The 15,558-nt window shown below is 46.1% G+C and overlaps 8 protein-coding genes across 8 annotated transcripts; 5 read left to right on the plus strand and 3 right to left on the minus strand.

Annotated features, from left to right (window-relative positions):
• The first annotated feature begins 810 nt into the window (after positions 1-810).
• LOC6588680 (protein-glucosylgalactosylhydroxylysine glucosidase) lies at positions 811-4,007 on the plus strand. The gene is made up of 6 exons (XM_026989106.1): positions 811-902; positions 1,585-1,961; positions 2,021-2,708; positions 2,780-3,298; positions 3,359-3,855; positions 3,915-4,007. Exons 1-6 carry the CDS (start codon positions 811-813, stop codon positions 3,962-3,964), a joined length of 2,223 nt encoding a protein of 740 aa, XP_026844907.1. The 3' UTR covers positions 3,965-4,007.
• LOC6588679 (U4/U6.U5 tri-snRNP-associated protein 1) lies at positions 3,952-7,483 on the minus strand. Its single transcript, XM_026989105.1, has 5 exons — positions 7,260-7,483; positions 6,047-6,942; positions 5,436-5,983; positions 4,374-5,367; positions 3,952-4,309 (listed from the first exon to the last, which is right to left on the minus strand). Exons 1-5 carry the CDS (start codon positions 7,471-7,473, stop codon positions 4,154-4,156), a joined length of 2,808 nt encoding a protein of 935 aa, XP_026844906.1. The 5' UTR covers positions 7,474-7,483; the 3' UTR covers positions 3,952-4,153.
• Positions 7,484-7,661: 178 nt separating this feature from the next.
• On the plus strand, positions 7,662-8,130 carry LOC6588678. The gene is made up of 2 exons (XM_002015171.2): positions 7,662-7,693; positions 7,755-8,130. The coding sequence occupies exons 1-2, from the start codon at positions 7,679-7,681 to the stop codon at positions 7,989-7,991; spliced, it is 252 nt and encodes an 83-aa protein (XP_002015207.1). The 5' UTR covers positions 7,662-7,678; the 3' UTR covers positions 7,992-8,130.
• Positions 7,989-8,895, minus strand: LOC6589693 (mitochondrial cardiolipin hydrolase). The gene has a single exon (XM_002015170.2). It carries the CDS (start codon positions 8,874-8,876, stop codon positions 8,154-8,156), a length of 723 nt encoding a protein of 240 aa, XP_002015206.1. The 5' UTR covers positions 8,877-8,895; the 3' UTR covers positions 7,989-8,153.
• Positions 8,896-9,724: 829 nt separating this feature from the next.
• LOC6589692 (augmin complex subunit dgt2) lies at positions 9,725-10,562 on the plus strand. The gene is made up of 2 exons (XM_002015169.2): positions 9,725-9,956; positions 10,014-10,562. The coding sequence occupies exons 1-2, from the start codon at positions 9,749-9,751 to the stop codon at positions 10,499-10,501; spliced, it is 696 nt and encodes a 231-aa protein (XP_002015205.1). The 5' UTR covers positions 9,725-9,748; the 3' UTR covers positions 10,502-10,562.
• On the plus strand, positions 10,502-12,303 carry LOC6589691 (polycomb protein esc; the record flags this gene model as incomplete). The annotated part of the gene is made up of 3 exons (XM_002015168.2): positions 10,502-11,004; positions 11,065-11,257; positions 11,326-12,303. Coding segments are annotated over 3 exons (1,596 nt in total), but the record flags the coding sequence as incomplete, so codon positions are not given.
• A 531-nt stretch (positions 12,304-12,834) lies between these two features.
• On the plus strand, positions 12,835-13,965 carry LOC6589690 (transcriptional adapter 1). Its single transcript, XM_002015167.2, has 2 exons — positions 12,835-13,671; positions 13,737-13,965. The coding sequence occupies exons 1-2, from the start codon at positions 12,881-12,883 to the stop codon at positions 13,861-13,863; spliced, it is 918 nt and encodes a 305-aa protein (XP_002015203.1). The 5' UTR covers positions 12,835-12,880; the 3' UTR covers positions 13,864-13,965.
• LOC6589689 (alpha-protein kinase 1) lies at positions 13,897-15,196 on the minus strand. The gene is made up of 2 exons (XM_026988361.1): positions 15,096-15,196; positions 13,897-15,040 (listed from the first exon to the last, which is right to left on the minus strand). The coding sequence occupies exons 1-2, from the start codon at positions 15,170-15,172 to the stop codon at positions 13,978-13,980; spliced, it is 1,140 nt and encodes a 379-aa protein (XP_026844162.1). The 5' UTR covers positions 15,173-15,196; the 3' UTR covers positions 13,897-13,977.
• Between the last annotated feature and the right edge of the window lie 362 nt (positions 15,197-15,558).

The following is a 15,558-nucleotide window of genomic DNA, read 5'->3' on the forward strand; positions in this document are numbered from 1 at the left end:
AATTGTATCTACTAGATTGAAGAAACTGGATGATCTATTCGATCAGTATTCTATCCAGAAAAAGAAACGTGGATAAACGGTGGGCAGTAATATATTTTATAAGATGCATAAATTATTCCTATGATTACCGATATTATAACACAGGGTTTCAGTAAGTATATAGATATAGATACCGTACTAGTTATGAGTTTGGAGGACTATTACTCGAACACTTGAAAGACGAGTACTGGGGAAAGTAATTGATAATATTTCCTTCTTCAATGTGTTCCAGCCTGAGGACAGACATTTCTTGTCGTGCAAGGAGTCTTTAATATTTTAGCTGTTATTCAAACTAATAAAATTGATTGATAAGGTGGCTCCAGAGAGTCGATCCCCCATTAAAGTTAATTCGTTTGCCGATTTGCAAACCGATAACAGAGCACTCAAGCCCTTGATAATGCAGAGATCCGACACAATATGATGGGAATGCAGCTCCAAAGATTATACCCACTCAGTTCAAACACCTCCGAAAATCCCCTTTTACAGATTAAGGATTACACTGAGAGAAAAAAGTTAAATTTGTAGGAAATGTATTTAATTTAAATAAGAAGAAAGCTAAAACACTTCAATTTTAATATTTCCATACTCGGTTCCAAATGAATGGCATAAATATTTAAATCAAAGTGAAAATATTACAAAATCAGCGAGTTTTCCTCTACGTGTATGTATTATCAACGCCCTTATCAGCCACAAGTCCCTTGCAATCGACGAGGGAACGTGAGACACACTCAGTATAGTCGGACCATTGCTGCAAAGCGGATGGCAAAAAAAATGTTGAATTTTCTTTGGTTTGTCGTGATTCTATCGGTGCTCCGGGTCTGCACTGCTGCGACCCCGGAATCTTACCTGCTTCAGACCTACAGGTGTGGTACAAAAGTGGTTTTAAAATATAAAGAAAATACATAAAACTATTGCTGCATATTGTATTTTTACATATTGTGATGTGTATGTGTTCGGAACAAATTGTATCAATGGTAGATATTTCTGTGTTTGGAATTTATATAGTACTTCAAAGATGTATCGAATGTGTTCAATTGATATTGAAGTTCTTTGGAATTATTTTACATATTTTTGGAAAGAACTTATTATCAAATAATAAAAGATAACATAGAAAAACAAATATGAGTTATTTTTACCCAGTTTCAAGTAGATACATATATATACATATGTATTCCGTCCTCAAACGGTAAGAAATATTTGCGATTTAATGGGGTTTAATATGGCTCATCTAATCAATCAAATATACGAGTACTCGCACTGAAGAGCAAATAATTGAAAAACTCCATTCTCTAACGTTCTAATCTGAAATACGATAATGTGAATTCTCAACAGTTGGAATATCTTTAGTGTATTTTCAAGTATGCAGATCCTTGAGCCGTCGCCTTCAGTTAAAGACTTTCTATATACAAGCTTAAATATATGTACAAGTAAACGATTATACTTTTAAACCTTTATTATAAATACTTAAACATGTTAAGGTTCGGATTACTAGCTAAACTAAGAATCTTATTTAGTATACGATTCAAATTCTCTCTCTTTTTGCAGTCTCCCCTCGGACCTAAACTTTATGCCCACCCTGGGCAATGGTCATCTGGGCTATACGGTCTTCGGGGATGCCATCTTTATGAACGGAGTATACAATGGGCCCGCAGGCAACAGCAAGCGCGCTCGCATACCCAATTGGCTGAATATCACGACGGAAGTTTGCGATCGTTTCGGTTGCGCCACAGACGCGGATGTGGCCGTGAATGGTACTAGCTATGAGATGGATCTGCGTGATGGCTACTTCCGTTCTATAACAACTTACAACTCCCTGGGACTATCCATAGAGCAAAGAACGTATCCGCATAAGTTCTTCAATAGGGCCTTGGTCTATGAGGTGGTGGCCACCAGAAGCACCGCATATGGCACCAGAGCGAACTGTAAGTAAAAGCAAGGAAAGGAGGTAACACACTGCCTGATGAGGGGATTCTCTTTGTAGCACCTCAGTTCCTGAGACTTAGCCAACACCCTGGTAATGCCAGCGATGCCTTTGAGTTTGTGGTTGTTTCCAATGGAAGCAGTGCTAGCGGAGATTATCGTACAATTCGAGGTCGCACGGATATCATCGAATTCGAGCGGTTCCAACAACAACCGCAAGAGATCTACATAATTTTTAGCCAATCTCTGGAGGAGCCTCTGCAATTGGAGTGGCCCACTTGGCAGGCGGAAGTGCGTCATCGCATCATCATCTGCATAGATCGGGAACAGAGTGTTGCCCTCAAGGAGCTGCAGGATGTTCTACAATTGAATGCCAACAGCATGCTGCAAAGACACACAGACGCCTGGCACAACTTCTGGGACAGAGACTTCTCCATCGAACTGGTGGGCAATGTTCTGGAACTCTCGCAGATCATCAATGCTGGTATCTTCTACTTGGCCAGTTCGCTACCTTCCCTAAGCACCAACCAGGTCAACGAGCCCTTCTACGGCCTCAGCCCCACTGGCCTGGGACGTGGCAACCTCGAGGCGGACTATCAGGGTCACAACTTCTGGGACACGGAGATCTGGATGCTGCCGGTGGTCACTCATTTTGGCTTTGAGTATGGCAAGCAGGTGCTGGACTATCGCAGCAGGAAACTCGAGGCAGCCAAGTACAATGCACGTTCAAAAGGCTACAAGGGAGCCAGGTGAGAACACAAAGATTTTGGTTCTCCGTTAACAGATGTAGAACAGATCGGAATCATCACACTTCCTTTAGGTTTCCCTGGGAGAGCGCATATACGGGCACTGAGGTGACGAATCCCTGCTGCCCCGAGGTAGCCCAGCAGGAGATTCACATCTCGCCCGACATCTCATTTGCCCTACAAAAGTTTTTTGCCCACTCGGGGGACTACGCTTGGGTCTGCGATAAGGCCTGGCCGATTGCCGCCGAAGTGGCCGAGTTTCTGGTGAGCCGAGCTGCCTGTGAGGAATTCCGTCCAGTGTGCCACCTGCTGAATGTGATGGGACCCGACGAGGATCATCCGGATGTCGATGACAATGTCTATACGAATGCGGTGTCCAAAATTGCCCTGGAGTTTGCCGAATGGGCGGGCGAGATGTGCGGAAATGACAGTACTGAACTATTTGAGAAGTGGCGCCGTGTCAGCGATCGCTTGTTGATTCTACACGACACTGCGCTAGACTATCATCCCCAGCATGCGGGCTATGTCGTCAACACCACCATCAAGCAGGCGGACACCATTCTGCTGGGATATCCCCTGCGATACGATACAAGGTAGAGTTGATCCTTAGTTCTAGAAGAGGTCTAGTGATAATCTTGTGATACCCGATACAGCACCACTCACCTGAACGACTTGAGGATTTATTCCAATGTGACCAGAGAATCGGGACCGGCCATGACCTGGTCCATGTTCGCCACCAACTATCTGACCAGCAGTCAGGAATGGCTTGGCCACGAGTATTTCGAACGGGGCTACAAGGACTACGTCCGTCCCGAGTTCAAGGTGTGGAGCGAGACACCGTTGGGCTTTGAGGGTTCCGCGAACTTCCTAACTGGCATCGGTGGCTTCCTTCAAGCCATGATTTACGGCTATGGTGGCGTCAACTTTGTCCGAGATAACAACAAGACCACGATGATTCTTCGTGTGGGCATGTCGCCGCTGAATGTGGATGAGGTGCATGTAAACTATTTGCGCTATGCACGTAACACATGTCGCTGGGTCTTCGGGCCTAGATTCTCCAATATGGACTGCGGCGTCAGATCGGGGGCTCAAGGCAACTTCGAGATGGTTCAGGGCAAGAAGAGAACTTTGTTGGGAAGATCGTTCAATGGTGAGTCTATCATACAATTTAAAAGTGTAACTCCCTTAAAATTATGGAATCCTTTGCAGTGACTCTCGTGAAAGGTGATGAGCCTGTGTATATCAGTTATTTGGAATAAATGAATATATTTTATTATGTGAATAAATATGAAGAGAACTACATATTTGGGTGCTGTGGTTGCATATTCGTGGGAATTCTAAATTAAAATATTTAGTATGACGTTTTTGGGAAGGATCTATTGCATTTGGTTATGGCTATCTTGGATTTGGTGGTTAAAACATCCCATGTGTGTCTGTGTGTTGGCCCCCTACTTAAACTTGGCTATCGATGAGCCACTTACGCCACCCGCATTCTTGCTGTTGCCACTGAGAACCACATAGGCGGTCTTGGTTTCTTTCTGCTTATGCTGCAACATGGTTAGAGTGCCCAGTGGGGTGTCCGTCGAACTCATTGTCTTCATTAGCTATAGGAAAAATGATTTGAGACATATATTATGAAGAGAGATATATATTTAATGGTTGACTTACCCCATCTTGCTCCATTTTCTTCAAACGTTTCTCGATCTTGTTCTTGCCGGGCCCCTTGCCATGGAACTTGTGTGACAGATAGCGGAACGCCTCTTTGAGGTTCAATATACGGCCATTGTCATCAATGTAGTCCAACTTGACGTTGGGTTTAAAGGTCTCTTTATCCTTAAAGTCCATAATGGGTCCGCAGTGGAACCGATCACGACGGCCAACCTTTTCGTCTTCGCCAGCTGCTTTGTCCTCAATAGAATAGTTCTTGGCCTGCAGATGTGCCATTTTGGTGTTGCTGGGCCTGTTCTTTTCCTCCCTTTCAAGGTAACCCTTGGACAGGGCCAAGCGCAGGGCATTCGCCACACCAGCGCCCACATCAGGCTCCTCATCCAGAATGGCACGGTCCTCCAGATCATCGCCAAGATTGTCCAAATCAGCTGGCTGCATAACCTCATCGGGATTCACCGAATTCCATGTACCATGGCTCAGTGCTGGCTCATCATTGTGCGTATCCATATTATCGTCCAGCTGCTCGATCTTGTCAAAGTCCATCATATCATTGGAATCCTCGTTACGATTGCCAGCCATGCCATACGTGGGAATGTCTCCCAAGGTGCGGCAGAACTCAGCAGTGGCATTCAGCACGATGTGGCCATCCACACTGCTGAGCACCACACCCGAACTGGCCTCATCGATGATCTCGGGCTTGATATCCCGCTGAATGGACTCAAACTCAATGGGCAAGGATTTCTTGATGATGTTCTCCTTTTGCTTCAGCTTGCGGGCCTTGGATAGAACACGCTCGAGATCATCATCCTCATCGGCCTCATATTTAACCTCTGGCTTGGTCTCCTCCATATCAACATCTTCTGGATCGCGATGACGTCCCTGACGGCTACCGAAATTCGACATGCCTGATGTTCCGGCCTCAGCCAAAGGCTCGAGGTCTTCGGCTTTCAGTTTCTGACGAAGCTTCTTTACCTTTTTCTTTGGCTTCTTGAATCTAAAGGGAATTAGATTATTTTGGAATGAAGAAGGTATATAATTATTAAAAAAAAGTTCAAAACTTACTTGGCCAACTCCTCCACACTGAATGTATCCGATGCCAACTTCAAATTGGTATCCTCCAATGTTTCCAGACGTTTTCCAGCCAGCTTTGTTTTGATTTCCAGAAGTCTGCGTCTGTTCTCACGATCCTCCTCGGAATTTTCGCCAATCACAAAGTTCTTGCGCTTCTTGGGCTGTCCTTCGATGTCCTCGTCATATTTCTCCAGCACGGAACGCTCAATGGGGTTGCCCAACTCGTCGTATTGCTCTTCATAGACATTGTAGCCATAGCTGAGTGGATTCTGTTTTTTGTTGACAACATTCTTCTTGTAGCGCTCATCGTCGAGCATGTTAACATTGACCAGCGTGTCGCCCTCTTCCTCATTGAGAACGTCTTGATCTTTGAGCGTTAGGATAACCGTGCGACCTTCCCCAAAGTCATCCATATCGTGCTCCACACGCAACCCCTTCAAATTGTTATCGCCATAGGCACGCTGACGGGCCTTTTGCTTCTCCTGCTCGACCATCTCTGGGATGCCAAAGGTCTCATCAAGCTCCTCCAACTCTTTGGCCTTGGGGAAAATATGATTTTTATTCGAATTAAAAAAATTAATTGTAGATCTAATGGTGCTTACCTTCTTTTTTGCCTCTTCGCGTTCATTGACTACTCGCTTGTTCTTGTCTACCCACTTGGTGACATTATCCGTCTCCTCATCGGATTCCCCCAACGTCCTGATGCGTGCCAATCTCTCTTCCAAGAAACGTTTCTCCTTGCGCTGCTTAAGCTTCTCACGCAGCTTCTCCGCCTCTTTTTTCTCCTTTAGGTTGTCGGCCGGCTTGTGAAGGAACTCTCCCCACTCGTCTTTGTACGAGGAGAGATCGCTGTCCCCACCCGACTTTTTATTCTCGCTTGTCGAGGCAGGAGCCACCTTGCTGGGCCCACTCTCCACCTCGAGGGGCTTTAGACCTAGCTTGGCACGAAGTTTGTTGGTTTCCTGAACTGAGAGAACATCGCCAGCTCCATTTTCGGGTATGGGCGAATGGGAGCGTCCGAATGCCTCGCGTTCTCGGTTTGCTGGTCCAGAGGGCTTGCGTCCTGACTTGGACGGCGACTGAGATCGGGACCGTTCTCGGTTCCCTCTATCCCTCTCCCTGCCAGCACGCTTGCGAGCCTCACGCTCGCGTTCGATTTCTCGCTCTCGGCGCCCCTCATAGTCCGCGTGTCTGGATATTTGTGGCGGAGGTGGAGCCGACAGCTCACCATGCCGTTCGCGCTCACGGTCCCGATCACGCTCCCTTTCACGGTCCTTGGGGCGCTCCTTTTCGCGATTTCTGTCGCGTTCCCTTTCACGCTCCCGGTCACGGTCTCTTTCACGCTCCCTTTCCCGTTGCTGGTCTCTCTCGCGTCCAGCATCTCTATCTCGAGCAGATGCTCTTTCTCTGACAGGCGGCTCTGGCTCGCGCACCCTTTCCCTGGCGGATGTCTCCCTTACCTTGCTCTGCTCCACTGGCACCTCCACACAATCCGAACCTGCAAAGAAGAGGTACAGGTTAGAACGGGCTATCACGATGCTGACGAATCGCTCTTCTTATATCAAATTTTTTGGCTTTCTTCTCTCCCACTCACAATCTGCGGCAGCAGCATCGGAGAACCTGCAAAAACAAGAAACGGAGAGAAGAACACCAAAATTTAGTACGTCCAGAACTAGGATAGTGCAGCACCAAGGCAATTGCCGGGCCCCAGGCAGTCCAACACAATCAAAGAATCGCTTTTCCAGTTGGGTCTGTCGGCCACGGCAATCGCCCTTGAGCTTGGTCTGCACCAGCATCCCATCCGGCCACACTTACTATCCGAATCGGACTCCTCCAAGGAGATAACCTCGCTGGTACGCTCCCGCTCTTTGTGCTTGTGGTGCTTGTGACGGTGCTCCTTCTGCTTCTTGTGTTTGTGATGTGTCACATCCTCGTCTTCAGTGCCCCGTTCCTGGCGTTCCTCAGATCGCGAGCGATGCCTGGCCTTTTTATCCTTCTTGTGCTTTTTGCCAGACGACGACGAGCCCATTTTTTCTTTTCTGATTTTTTTTCACGAATTTCACAAAAAAAGCTATATATATCAGAGTAGAGTGACCACAAATTGCTTGTTGAAAAAAACCCGGCACGCGATATTGAAATACTGAAAAATACTTTTAAAAAAGAGTACGATTGCTTCTTCTTCACTCGTTCGCCATTCACAACGCATTCATAACAAAAGCAGCACGAGGACAACAATGGAGATCAGTAAAGTATGTTTAAAATCTATTATGAAGTAATGCGTACTCATAATTGCATTACCTCTCTCCGCAGAAATCGAAGAAATCAAAGAACGCGAAGAAAGACTCGACACTCACACTGAAGCTCACGGCACTCCAAAAAAAGAAAAAAGAGGTTGCACGCGTTCTCACCCTGAAACACGAAATCCTGTTCAAATCCTCTGTTTCCTATTTGGAGTACCTGGAGCTGCGCGCCGAAATAGAGCGTCTCAATGGCCTCAAGGATAACTTCACGCGACGCGTCGACAAATTAAAACAACAAGCTAAATAGTCTATAAATTCTTCGTAGTCGTGAGGGCTTTAATGCCTGTTGTAATGGTTAAAGAAACTTAATCTAGGAGGAGAGTTGTACACAATATAAGGAACATTTGATAATTGTCTTTACTTTTTAATAAAAGTACTAGATATTATAGACGCTCTTTTTTAGGAACTCCTACTCCTTCACCAAAAATGCTTTCCACATGCGGTTGAACTCCTCCTGGAATTGACAAGCCAAAATCTCGTCTGAGGTAATCGTGCAGTTCTCGAAATTTCCAACGAATCCATTATATGTCCAGTTGACAGAGCCGCTTATCAGGACGCTTTCGTAGGGCCGTGGCCATTTGCACTTCTTGAGTCCCATAATCTCTTGCACCCGGGCCACGCCGTCGATCACGCAGAACTTGTGGTGCATCATGGATTTGGTTGTGAAAGGTCCGCGCAGGGGCACACCGAGGTTAGCCAGTTTCAGTACCTTCGATTTACTGGAATAGGCCATTTCGTGATCGCTGATCATGCGAATGGACACTCCTCGATCCAGCGCGCGGTTTATGGCCAAGAATAAATCCGTACAAGTGAACGTGTATATGCATATATCAATAGAGTATTGAGCCTCATCGATCAGCATAGTAATCTTCTCCAACTGTCTCAAGCTACAGTGCTTGTTTTTGCATTCAAAAGTTTTGGGGGCTGATTGCGTACCCTGGCTCTGATGCTCCTTGTAACAAATTTCTCCCAGTTCGTTGAAAAAGAGAACCTCGTGGACCCGACGGCGTCGCGTCTTGCTGCGTAAATATTTTATTGCTGTCACTATTAGCTCCGCGGCTAAGCCGGTGCTTGCAAAAACTGTGACGGTGGCCACAATCGGATGACTCTCAAAAATCTCAACAATGTTCATTATTCAATACTTCTGATCGTTGAGCGAAATAGGTCAAACAAAAAAAGGTTTTAGCAAAATAGATCACACCAGAAAACTATTTAGCGAAAAGGGTCACACAAAAAAACGAAAGAGGATATCGTTCATATTGTTATATTTTTATAAGATAAGATGCGTGTATAGGCATTTTTACACCCTATTTCAATATTTTGATATGAAGATGAATCGTAATTTATAAAGACCTTTTCTCAAATTGATATTCTTCAGACATATTCAAGTACATTATAAGTATTTTGTGTATATTTATCTCGATCCTGATACCTACGGAGCCTGGGATAACAAACATTTTCTCAATTCTATAATATCCTTTTCCCTAGGGTATGAAAATTAATGTTGCCGGGAATCATTGTTGTCAACCGGTTATTCACCAATAAATACTTGTTTATTATCTTCCGTCGAATATTCCCAGCTATATAGAATATTTAGCCATGCCCACATAATTTTATACGATTGATGAATAAATTTTCTACTTGATTGGCATAATTTAAATATTTGCTTTTATTTGATTTCTATATAATGTTGGAAATGAAATTTAATAGATTGATGAAATTGGCTAATATACTGTAAATATACAGTCGGTTCAATTTTGACCTAAATTTTCAGGTTACAAATAAGGTTTTTACATTTCCACTACACCCAAACTACACATTTGCTACAAATGAACTACATATTTACGTAATTACCAAAAGGGAACCTGTAAGAGAATATGTGTAAACAAATGGTTTTTAATGGTGGGTTAAGGGTGTTAAGGCGAACTGTTTGTGGTTCATGAACCAAAAACAAATTCAAATAATTCCATTTTCCCTCTTTTTTATTTATGATCAAATCGAAAAATGAAGTCTTCAACAATTTTGCCCACTGACACCAAGGAGTTGCTGGAAGCACGAGAAAGTGAACTGAAGAAGGTCCTGCAGTTGAAACTTTTGCTGGATGTATTGCGCCGCTTGGAGCCTGCAAATCAGAGCCCCGAAATTAAGCGAGCTCTCAAATTGGTGTCCATTGGGGAATTTGTCCGACTAGACGATAGCGATCACGTACTTGGTAAGATCTGCTACAGTGATATCTTATTCTCTTGGTCATATTTATGTTTTTTTCCAGACCTACAGGACTACAAAATAATACCGGCCCTCTCCTACACGGACCGCAAGGCCGTGCGCACCAATCTGACGGCCCAGCTGCAGGCCAAGCTCCTGCCCATTACCGAGCTGGGGGATCAGATACGTGAGGAATTCCCTGAAGTATTCAGCAACGACTTGGAACTAGACCCAGGACAAAAGGAGATCATCAGGCTGGAGGTAGAGCATCGCACCAGCATGGAGAAAAGGGGTCAGCTGCTCAGCCGCAAATGCGCGCTGCTCAATGATGCAGCCGACCTGAAGATGGGCACCCACCTGGTGAACGAGCTCCAACTAAAGCAGTCGTCGGCGAATGTGACGCAGACCAAGGCGGAACTGCTGTGCAGCTGGTTCATCCACGAAATTGCGTCGCGCACGGAGCACAGTGTAAAGGCTATCAAGGAGGTAGAAGCACATCTGGATGAGCTTCTTAGTGCCAAGAACACCCTCACCAGCACCGAAAGACGGTGAAACTACATTAAGAGCATTATAAAAAAATTAGTTTTAAATACATTGCGAATTGTCCAAGACAGGGCTGTTCCCCATCGGTGGCAGGTGGCAACGCTGTTGCACAGCCCAATAGTTGGCAACGCGGCAACCAAACAATTTATAATCAGAAAAAAAACCTTAAAAACGCTTTGGACTCCTTGGCGGTGCTGGTGGATTCAATTGACCATGACCAGTCCTACTGCATCGGATCCCCAAGCGGAAGAACAGCCGGCAGATGAGGAAGCTTTGGCCACTGAGACACTGCCAGACGCTGCGCCCACTCCCTCAACGAATGGCGACGGCGGGAACGGATTGGGCGCAGAGGAGGAAAACGATGCCACCTCTCTTGACCGGGACGACTCCGCCAGCCTGTTTAGCAATACGACAACGACCACCAGGAGCAAGTCTCCGAATACGCGCAAGCTGAACCGTCTGTGCCGTCGCGTCAAGGCACCAAAAATGGTTCCACCGCTGTACAAGTACAGGTGAGCGGCTCTCGCCAGGTGTGACGCTTCGTGCGTGGTGTGACTACCTGCCTTTTGCAGCTCCCACGTGAGGGAGGACCACAATCACCAGATCTTTGGTGTCCAGTTCAATCCATTCCTAGAAAGGGGCCAGCCGCAGGTCTTTGCCACCGTGGGCAAGGATCGGGTGTCGATCTACGAGTGCGTCAAGAGGAACGAGGAGGAAAACACCAACGGTGGCCTGCGCCTCTTGCAGGTCTATGCTGATCCCGATGTGGGTAAATTTACATAAATAAATCTCTTGAACGTAAAGATTCGAACGCATTACCCTTCCCCTTTCAGACCGATGAAAGCTTCTATACGTGCGCCTGGTCGTATGACACCATCTCTGGCGACCCAGTGCTAGCCGCTGCTGGCTATCGCGGAGTCATACGCATCTTCAATCCCATAAAGCATCAATGCAGCAAGAACTACATAGGGCATGGCCATGCCATCAATGAGCTGAAGTTCCATCCGATTCGGCCGCAGCTTCTGCTGTCCGGCAGCAAGGATCACTCGCTTCGTCTGTGGAACATTCAGTCGGACGTTTGTGTGGCAGTGTTTGGCGGCGTTGAGGGCCACCGCGACGAGGTGCTCTCGATTGATTTTGATCTGCGCGGGGATCGGATCATGTCCAGCGGCATGGACCACTCGCTGAAGCTGTGGCGCCTGGACAAGCCCGACATCAAGGAAGCTATCGAGCTGAGCTCAGATTTCATTCCCGGCAAGACGACAGCTCCATTCCCGACCATCAAGGAGCACTTTCCTGACTTTTCCACGCGCGACATCCATCGAAATTATGTGGACTGCGTCCAGTGGTTCGGCGACTTTGTCTTCTCCAAGTCCTGTGAGAACTCTATTGTCTGCTGGAAACCCGGCAAGCTGTCGGTCCCCTGGGACGAAATCAAACCGCAGGAGTCCGCCACCACAGTCCTCCATCACTTTGACTACAAAATGTGCGAGATTTGGTTCGTGCGCTTCGCCTTCAACTCGTGGCAGAAGGTTCTGGCCCTGGGCAACCAGCTTGGTACCACGTTCGTTTGGGAGCTCGACTGCAACGATCCGAACTTGACCAAGTGCAGCCAGCTGGTACATCCGAAGAGCAACTCGACCATTCGACAGACATCCTTCTCCAAGGACGGATCCATTTTGATTTGTGTCTGTGACGACAGCACTGTCTGGCGCTGGGATCGGGGAAATTAGTTCTTGTAGCATTTATTTATTTATCTATACATAACTTATTTTATTTAAAAATATACACATACATATGTATTACATATATTGTAAGAACCCAACAAACCAAACTCTCACATATCAAATGCGAGACTTATTAGGAACAGGAACAGTGGAAAAAGGAAGCCAAAAACGTAGAGATCAATCTGCAATAAACGGAAGGACCGTTTTAAACTGTAAAGGACGGGATCTACAAGAAGTGTGGGTGGACTTAAGTCAATTAAGTTTTTTTTTTCTGATACTGCATCCCGCCAGAAAACGATTAGCCCATTGTCGACCAGAGGTTATTTATTTACACACACAAATCTTATTAAACTTGAAGAATTTTAACGCAGTTCAGGTGACAGATATCGTGAATTTTTTTTTATAAGTAAAGAGCTAAGATGAATCATTATTTTCTGCTGTTTAATTCAAGTTGTTCAACTGTTTAATTATAGGGGGCCAAGTGGGTTAAGTTCGGTTTTCCATCTGTGTATTTACGAACGCGGCACAAAAAAAAAACAAAAAGGTTCATAAATAATAGACTTGTTTGTTTGTTCAAAAGGTTTTTAAAAAATAAAAACAATTTAAAGATTGTTGATTGCAAAATCGTCAGATTTTTGCATTTATTTCAATTGGTTGTAAAATGCTGACTGACAGAGTGATAGCCACCAAGGAGGCTCTGGTTGTGGCTTTGGGCGACAACTGGGAGCGCTACAGATCAAACATGAAGAATTGGTTTCGCAATCGCTGGAGTAAAGAGGAATTCGACTGTGAGTGCCGAAAGATCATGTCTCCGGACAAGTTGCATCTCCACAACCAGTTTCTGCTGGCGCTGCTCAACAAGATTGATGCCTTTGCCCCCGTGGAGACGACGCCACCTTTACAGGCCAGCAACAGCAACAGGAGCAAGCGGCGAAAGCGAAGCACGCGAACGTTTGCGGAGCGTTTGAATTTCGAAATCTTGGAGGTGCTGGATTTTGTAGCCGAGGACAATATGCAAGTGATTCGACCACCGCCCACCGTAAGTGGCGACCAGCCGATGCAGCAACACCCGCCAACCCAACGATACTGCGCCCAGGAACTTTTCCTGCCCGATGCTGGCTTCATAATGGGCCGTTTCCTGATCGGTGCCTGGGAGATTGGTCTCGTCTCTGTGGACGACAACGTGGCCGAGTATGTGGCCATGGCTGTGCAAGTGCTGCTCAAGGATCTGCTGGGAACCATCATCAAGAAGCGTAAGCACTACAAAACCAGCGGTGAAGGCAACTTTTACTACGATGTGGGCGCCCCAATTCGAGATCCCGCCCTAAGGAACACTGTGACCCGCCAGAAGGTGGACGACAGTCTACTAGAGTTTGACAAGGAGCTAAATACGGCAAACTTTATGAGAAGGCAAAACGATGATGTTATCTTTCTCTCTGCTTGCGAAGAAGTGTAAGACGAGTTCTCCCCTTTCCACTGTTGGCTCTACTTAACTTTTTCTCATTGACCATTTGCAGCATGCCCAGCGAACGGACTCTCATCACCCTCAAGGATTGCCAGCTAGCCTTTCGGGATCGCAACTTGATTGGCTCCCACTCGGTGTACTCGATCAACATGGAGCGCCTCAACATGATGATGCATTAACTTAACCAAAGTATTATAGAAACCTATTTAAAATCAGTTCTATTCATGTAGGTGTAGCACAAAGGGTGCTCATGCAGGGTATATACACAGCTTATACTATTACGAAGAAGACTTTTAACAAAATTCGCGTGGCGGTGGATTGAAGGGCACGTGGCCTGGCAGAAACTGATCCGCCTTGAAGGCTTCAATTTCAGCTGGAGTCAAGGATTCCAAGAGGCTGTACATAGAACTTCCCCCTGGCTGTGATTGCTGCTGCTGCTGCTGTTGTTGTTGTTGTTGTTGTTGATGCTGCTGCTGCTGCATCAATTGATGTTGTTGTTGCTGCTGCTGCATCATTTGTTGTTGTTGCTGTTGAAGAAGTTGCTGCTGCTGTTGGGTATTCACTTGCTGCATCATCTGTTGCGCCTGCTGCTGCTGCTGCTGATGCTGTTGAGGGAAGCCTACTGTTTGGGCCGCTTGGGCAAACAATCCACTCGGCGGCTGCTGTGGCTGTTGAGCCACCTGGCCAAAGATCCCACCACTGGGATTGACTGCAGCTTGACCAAAGACACCTCCTGGCTGCTGCTGTTGAAAACCACCAAAAGGCATTTGGTTCGGGGGCTGGGCCTGCGCCTGAGCGAATATATTGCCTCCCTGATAGGTCTGCGGTCCGGCTCCCTGCTGTTGCTGTTGTTGTTGCGGTTGTCCAAAAACACTTGTTGCTCCGGCCACGCTCCCGCCGCCGAATATGCTGTTTCCAGAGTTCGCCGATGCCATGGAGCCCCCAAAAAGGCTTTGTGTGTTATTGACTTGATTGCCAAGAGTCGGCTTGCTGAAGATGGATCCAGCGGTATTGGAAGCCGTAGCGGCAAATGGATTTTGATTGGGAGCACTGGACACGGCGGAGGCACCTTCTGGAGCGTCGTAGATCTTGATCATTACATCGACCATCTGTGGGGTCACCTGGATCATGGTCTTCATCTTGTTGGTGGCCTCCATGACCTCCCGGTTGAACTGTTGATGAAACTGATCGAAGCTGTTCAGACGCTTCGCCTCGTAGCAGAGCAGGCGGACCTCCTCGAACGACTGGTCCTCGATGAAGTTGGGAATGTTCGCCTTATCCTTGAATGGGCCGTAAACAGAGAAAGGCCACATCTTCCCATTAATGCTGGCTTCCATGTCATTCTTCAGCACCACTCTAAAATAATCAAACATGTTATTTATTTATACATATATTGTGTCTGTTTCCATACTTGATGTCAAAATGTTCGTTGCTGCACTTGGTGCCAAAGCGGCAGGAGCCCTGCTGGAAGAACCGACAAACTACCATGCTTATGCTGTGAACTTTTTTAATTAATTTATTCTCGAAAAATTTATAAACAAAAAAAATACGCAATAGGGATGGGATACTGCCATTCACATGTTAGCGTTTGATATCGAAAAAACGGCACAGCAACAAGTCAAGGCACCTACGTACCTCACCTTTCATCAACAATATACTGTAAGCAATCAGGGTATATTTATTAATGCGGTGGGTTTCACCTGCCTGTTGCCTCAAAAACGAGGATAAATTTATGATGGAAATTGAATTCGTCAGTTTATTATTTTTGTATGGTATATTTTGGTATATATCTGAGGATCCGACGGTTTTCTTGCTACCACGTCTAGCTCACACACCTTGCAAAGTTGATAATTTTCATAGTATTTTCTAGTATT

Source organism: Drosophila persimilis, unplaced genomic scaffold (assembly GCF_003286085.1).
Source record: "Drosophila persimilis strain 14011-0111.01,24,50 unplaced genomic scaffold, DperRS2 tig00000191-arrow-pilon, whole genome shotgun sequence".
Lineage (NCBI taxonomy): Eukaryota > Metazoa > Arthropoda > Insecta > Diptera > Drosophilidae > Drosophila > Drosophila persimilis.

What these genes read in the sequence shown, in the direction of transcription:
- LOC6589689 (XM_026988361.1), bottom strand. Translation starts at nt 15,172, where the DNA reads ATGGTAGTTTGTCGGTTCTTCCAGCAGGGCTCCTGCCGCTTTGGCACC. An exon ending in AACGAACATTTTGACATCAA is followed by an intron (nt 15,041 to 15,095) that starts GTATGGAAACAG and finishes TGATTATTTTAG; the next exon opens with AGTGGTGCTGAAGAATGACA.
- LOC6588680 (XM_026989106.1), top strand. Translation starts at nt 811, where the DNA reads ATGTTGAATTTTCTTTGGTTTGTCGTGATTCTATCGGTGCTCCGGGTC. An exon ending in TACCTGCTTCAGACCTACAG is followed by an intron (nt 903 to 1,584) that starts GTGTGGTACAAA and finishes CTCTTTTTGCAG; the next exon opens with TCTCCCCTCGGACCTAAACT. An exon ending in AAAGGCTACAAGGGAGCCAG is followed by an intron (nt 2,709 to 2,779) that starts GTGAGAACACAA and finishes CACTTCCTTTAG; the next exon opens with GTTTCCCTGGGAGAGCGCAT.
- LOC6589690 (XM_002015167.2), top strand. Translation starts at nt 12,881, where the DNA reads ATGCTGACTGACAGAGTGATAGCCACCAAGGAGGCTCTGGTTGTGGCT. An exon ending in CTCTCTGCTTGCGAAGAAGT is followed by an intron (nt 13,672 to 13,736) that starts GTAAGACGAGTT and finishes GACCATTTGCAG; the next exon opens with CATGCCCAGCGAACGGACTC.
- LOC6589693 (XM_002015170.2), bottom strand. Translation starts at nt 8,876, where the DNA reads ATGAACATTGTTGAGATTTTTGAGAGTCATCCGATTGTGGCCACCGTC.
- LOC6589692 (XM_002015169.2), top strand. Translation starts at nt 9,749, where the DNA reads ATGAAGTCTTCAACAATTTTGCCCACTGACACCAAGGAGTTGCTGGAA. An exon ending in CGATAGCGATCACGTACTTG is followed by an intron (nt 9,957 to 10,013) that starts GTAAGATCTGCT and finishes GTTTTTTTCCAG; the next exon opens with ACCTACAGGACTACAAAATA.
- LOC6588679 (XM_026989105.1), bottom strand. Translation starts at nt 7,473, where the DNA reads ATGGGCTCGTCGTCGTCTGGCAAAAAGCACAAGAAGGATAAAAAGGCC. An exon ending in GGAGGAGTCCGATTCGGATA is followed by an intron (nt 6,943 to 7,259) that starts GTAAGTGTGGCC and finishes TCTTCTTTGCAG; the next exon opens with GTTCGGATTGTGTGGAGGTG. An exon ending in AGAAAATGGAGCAAGATGGG is followed by an intron (nt 4,310 to 4,373) that starts GTAAGTCAACCA and finishes TTTTTCCTATAG; the next exon opens with CTAATGAAGACAATGAGTTC.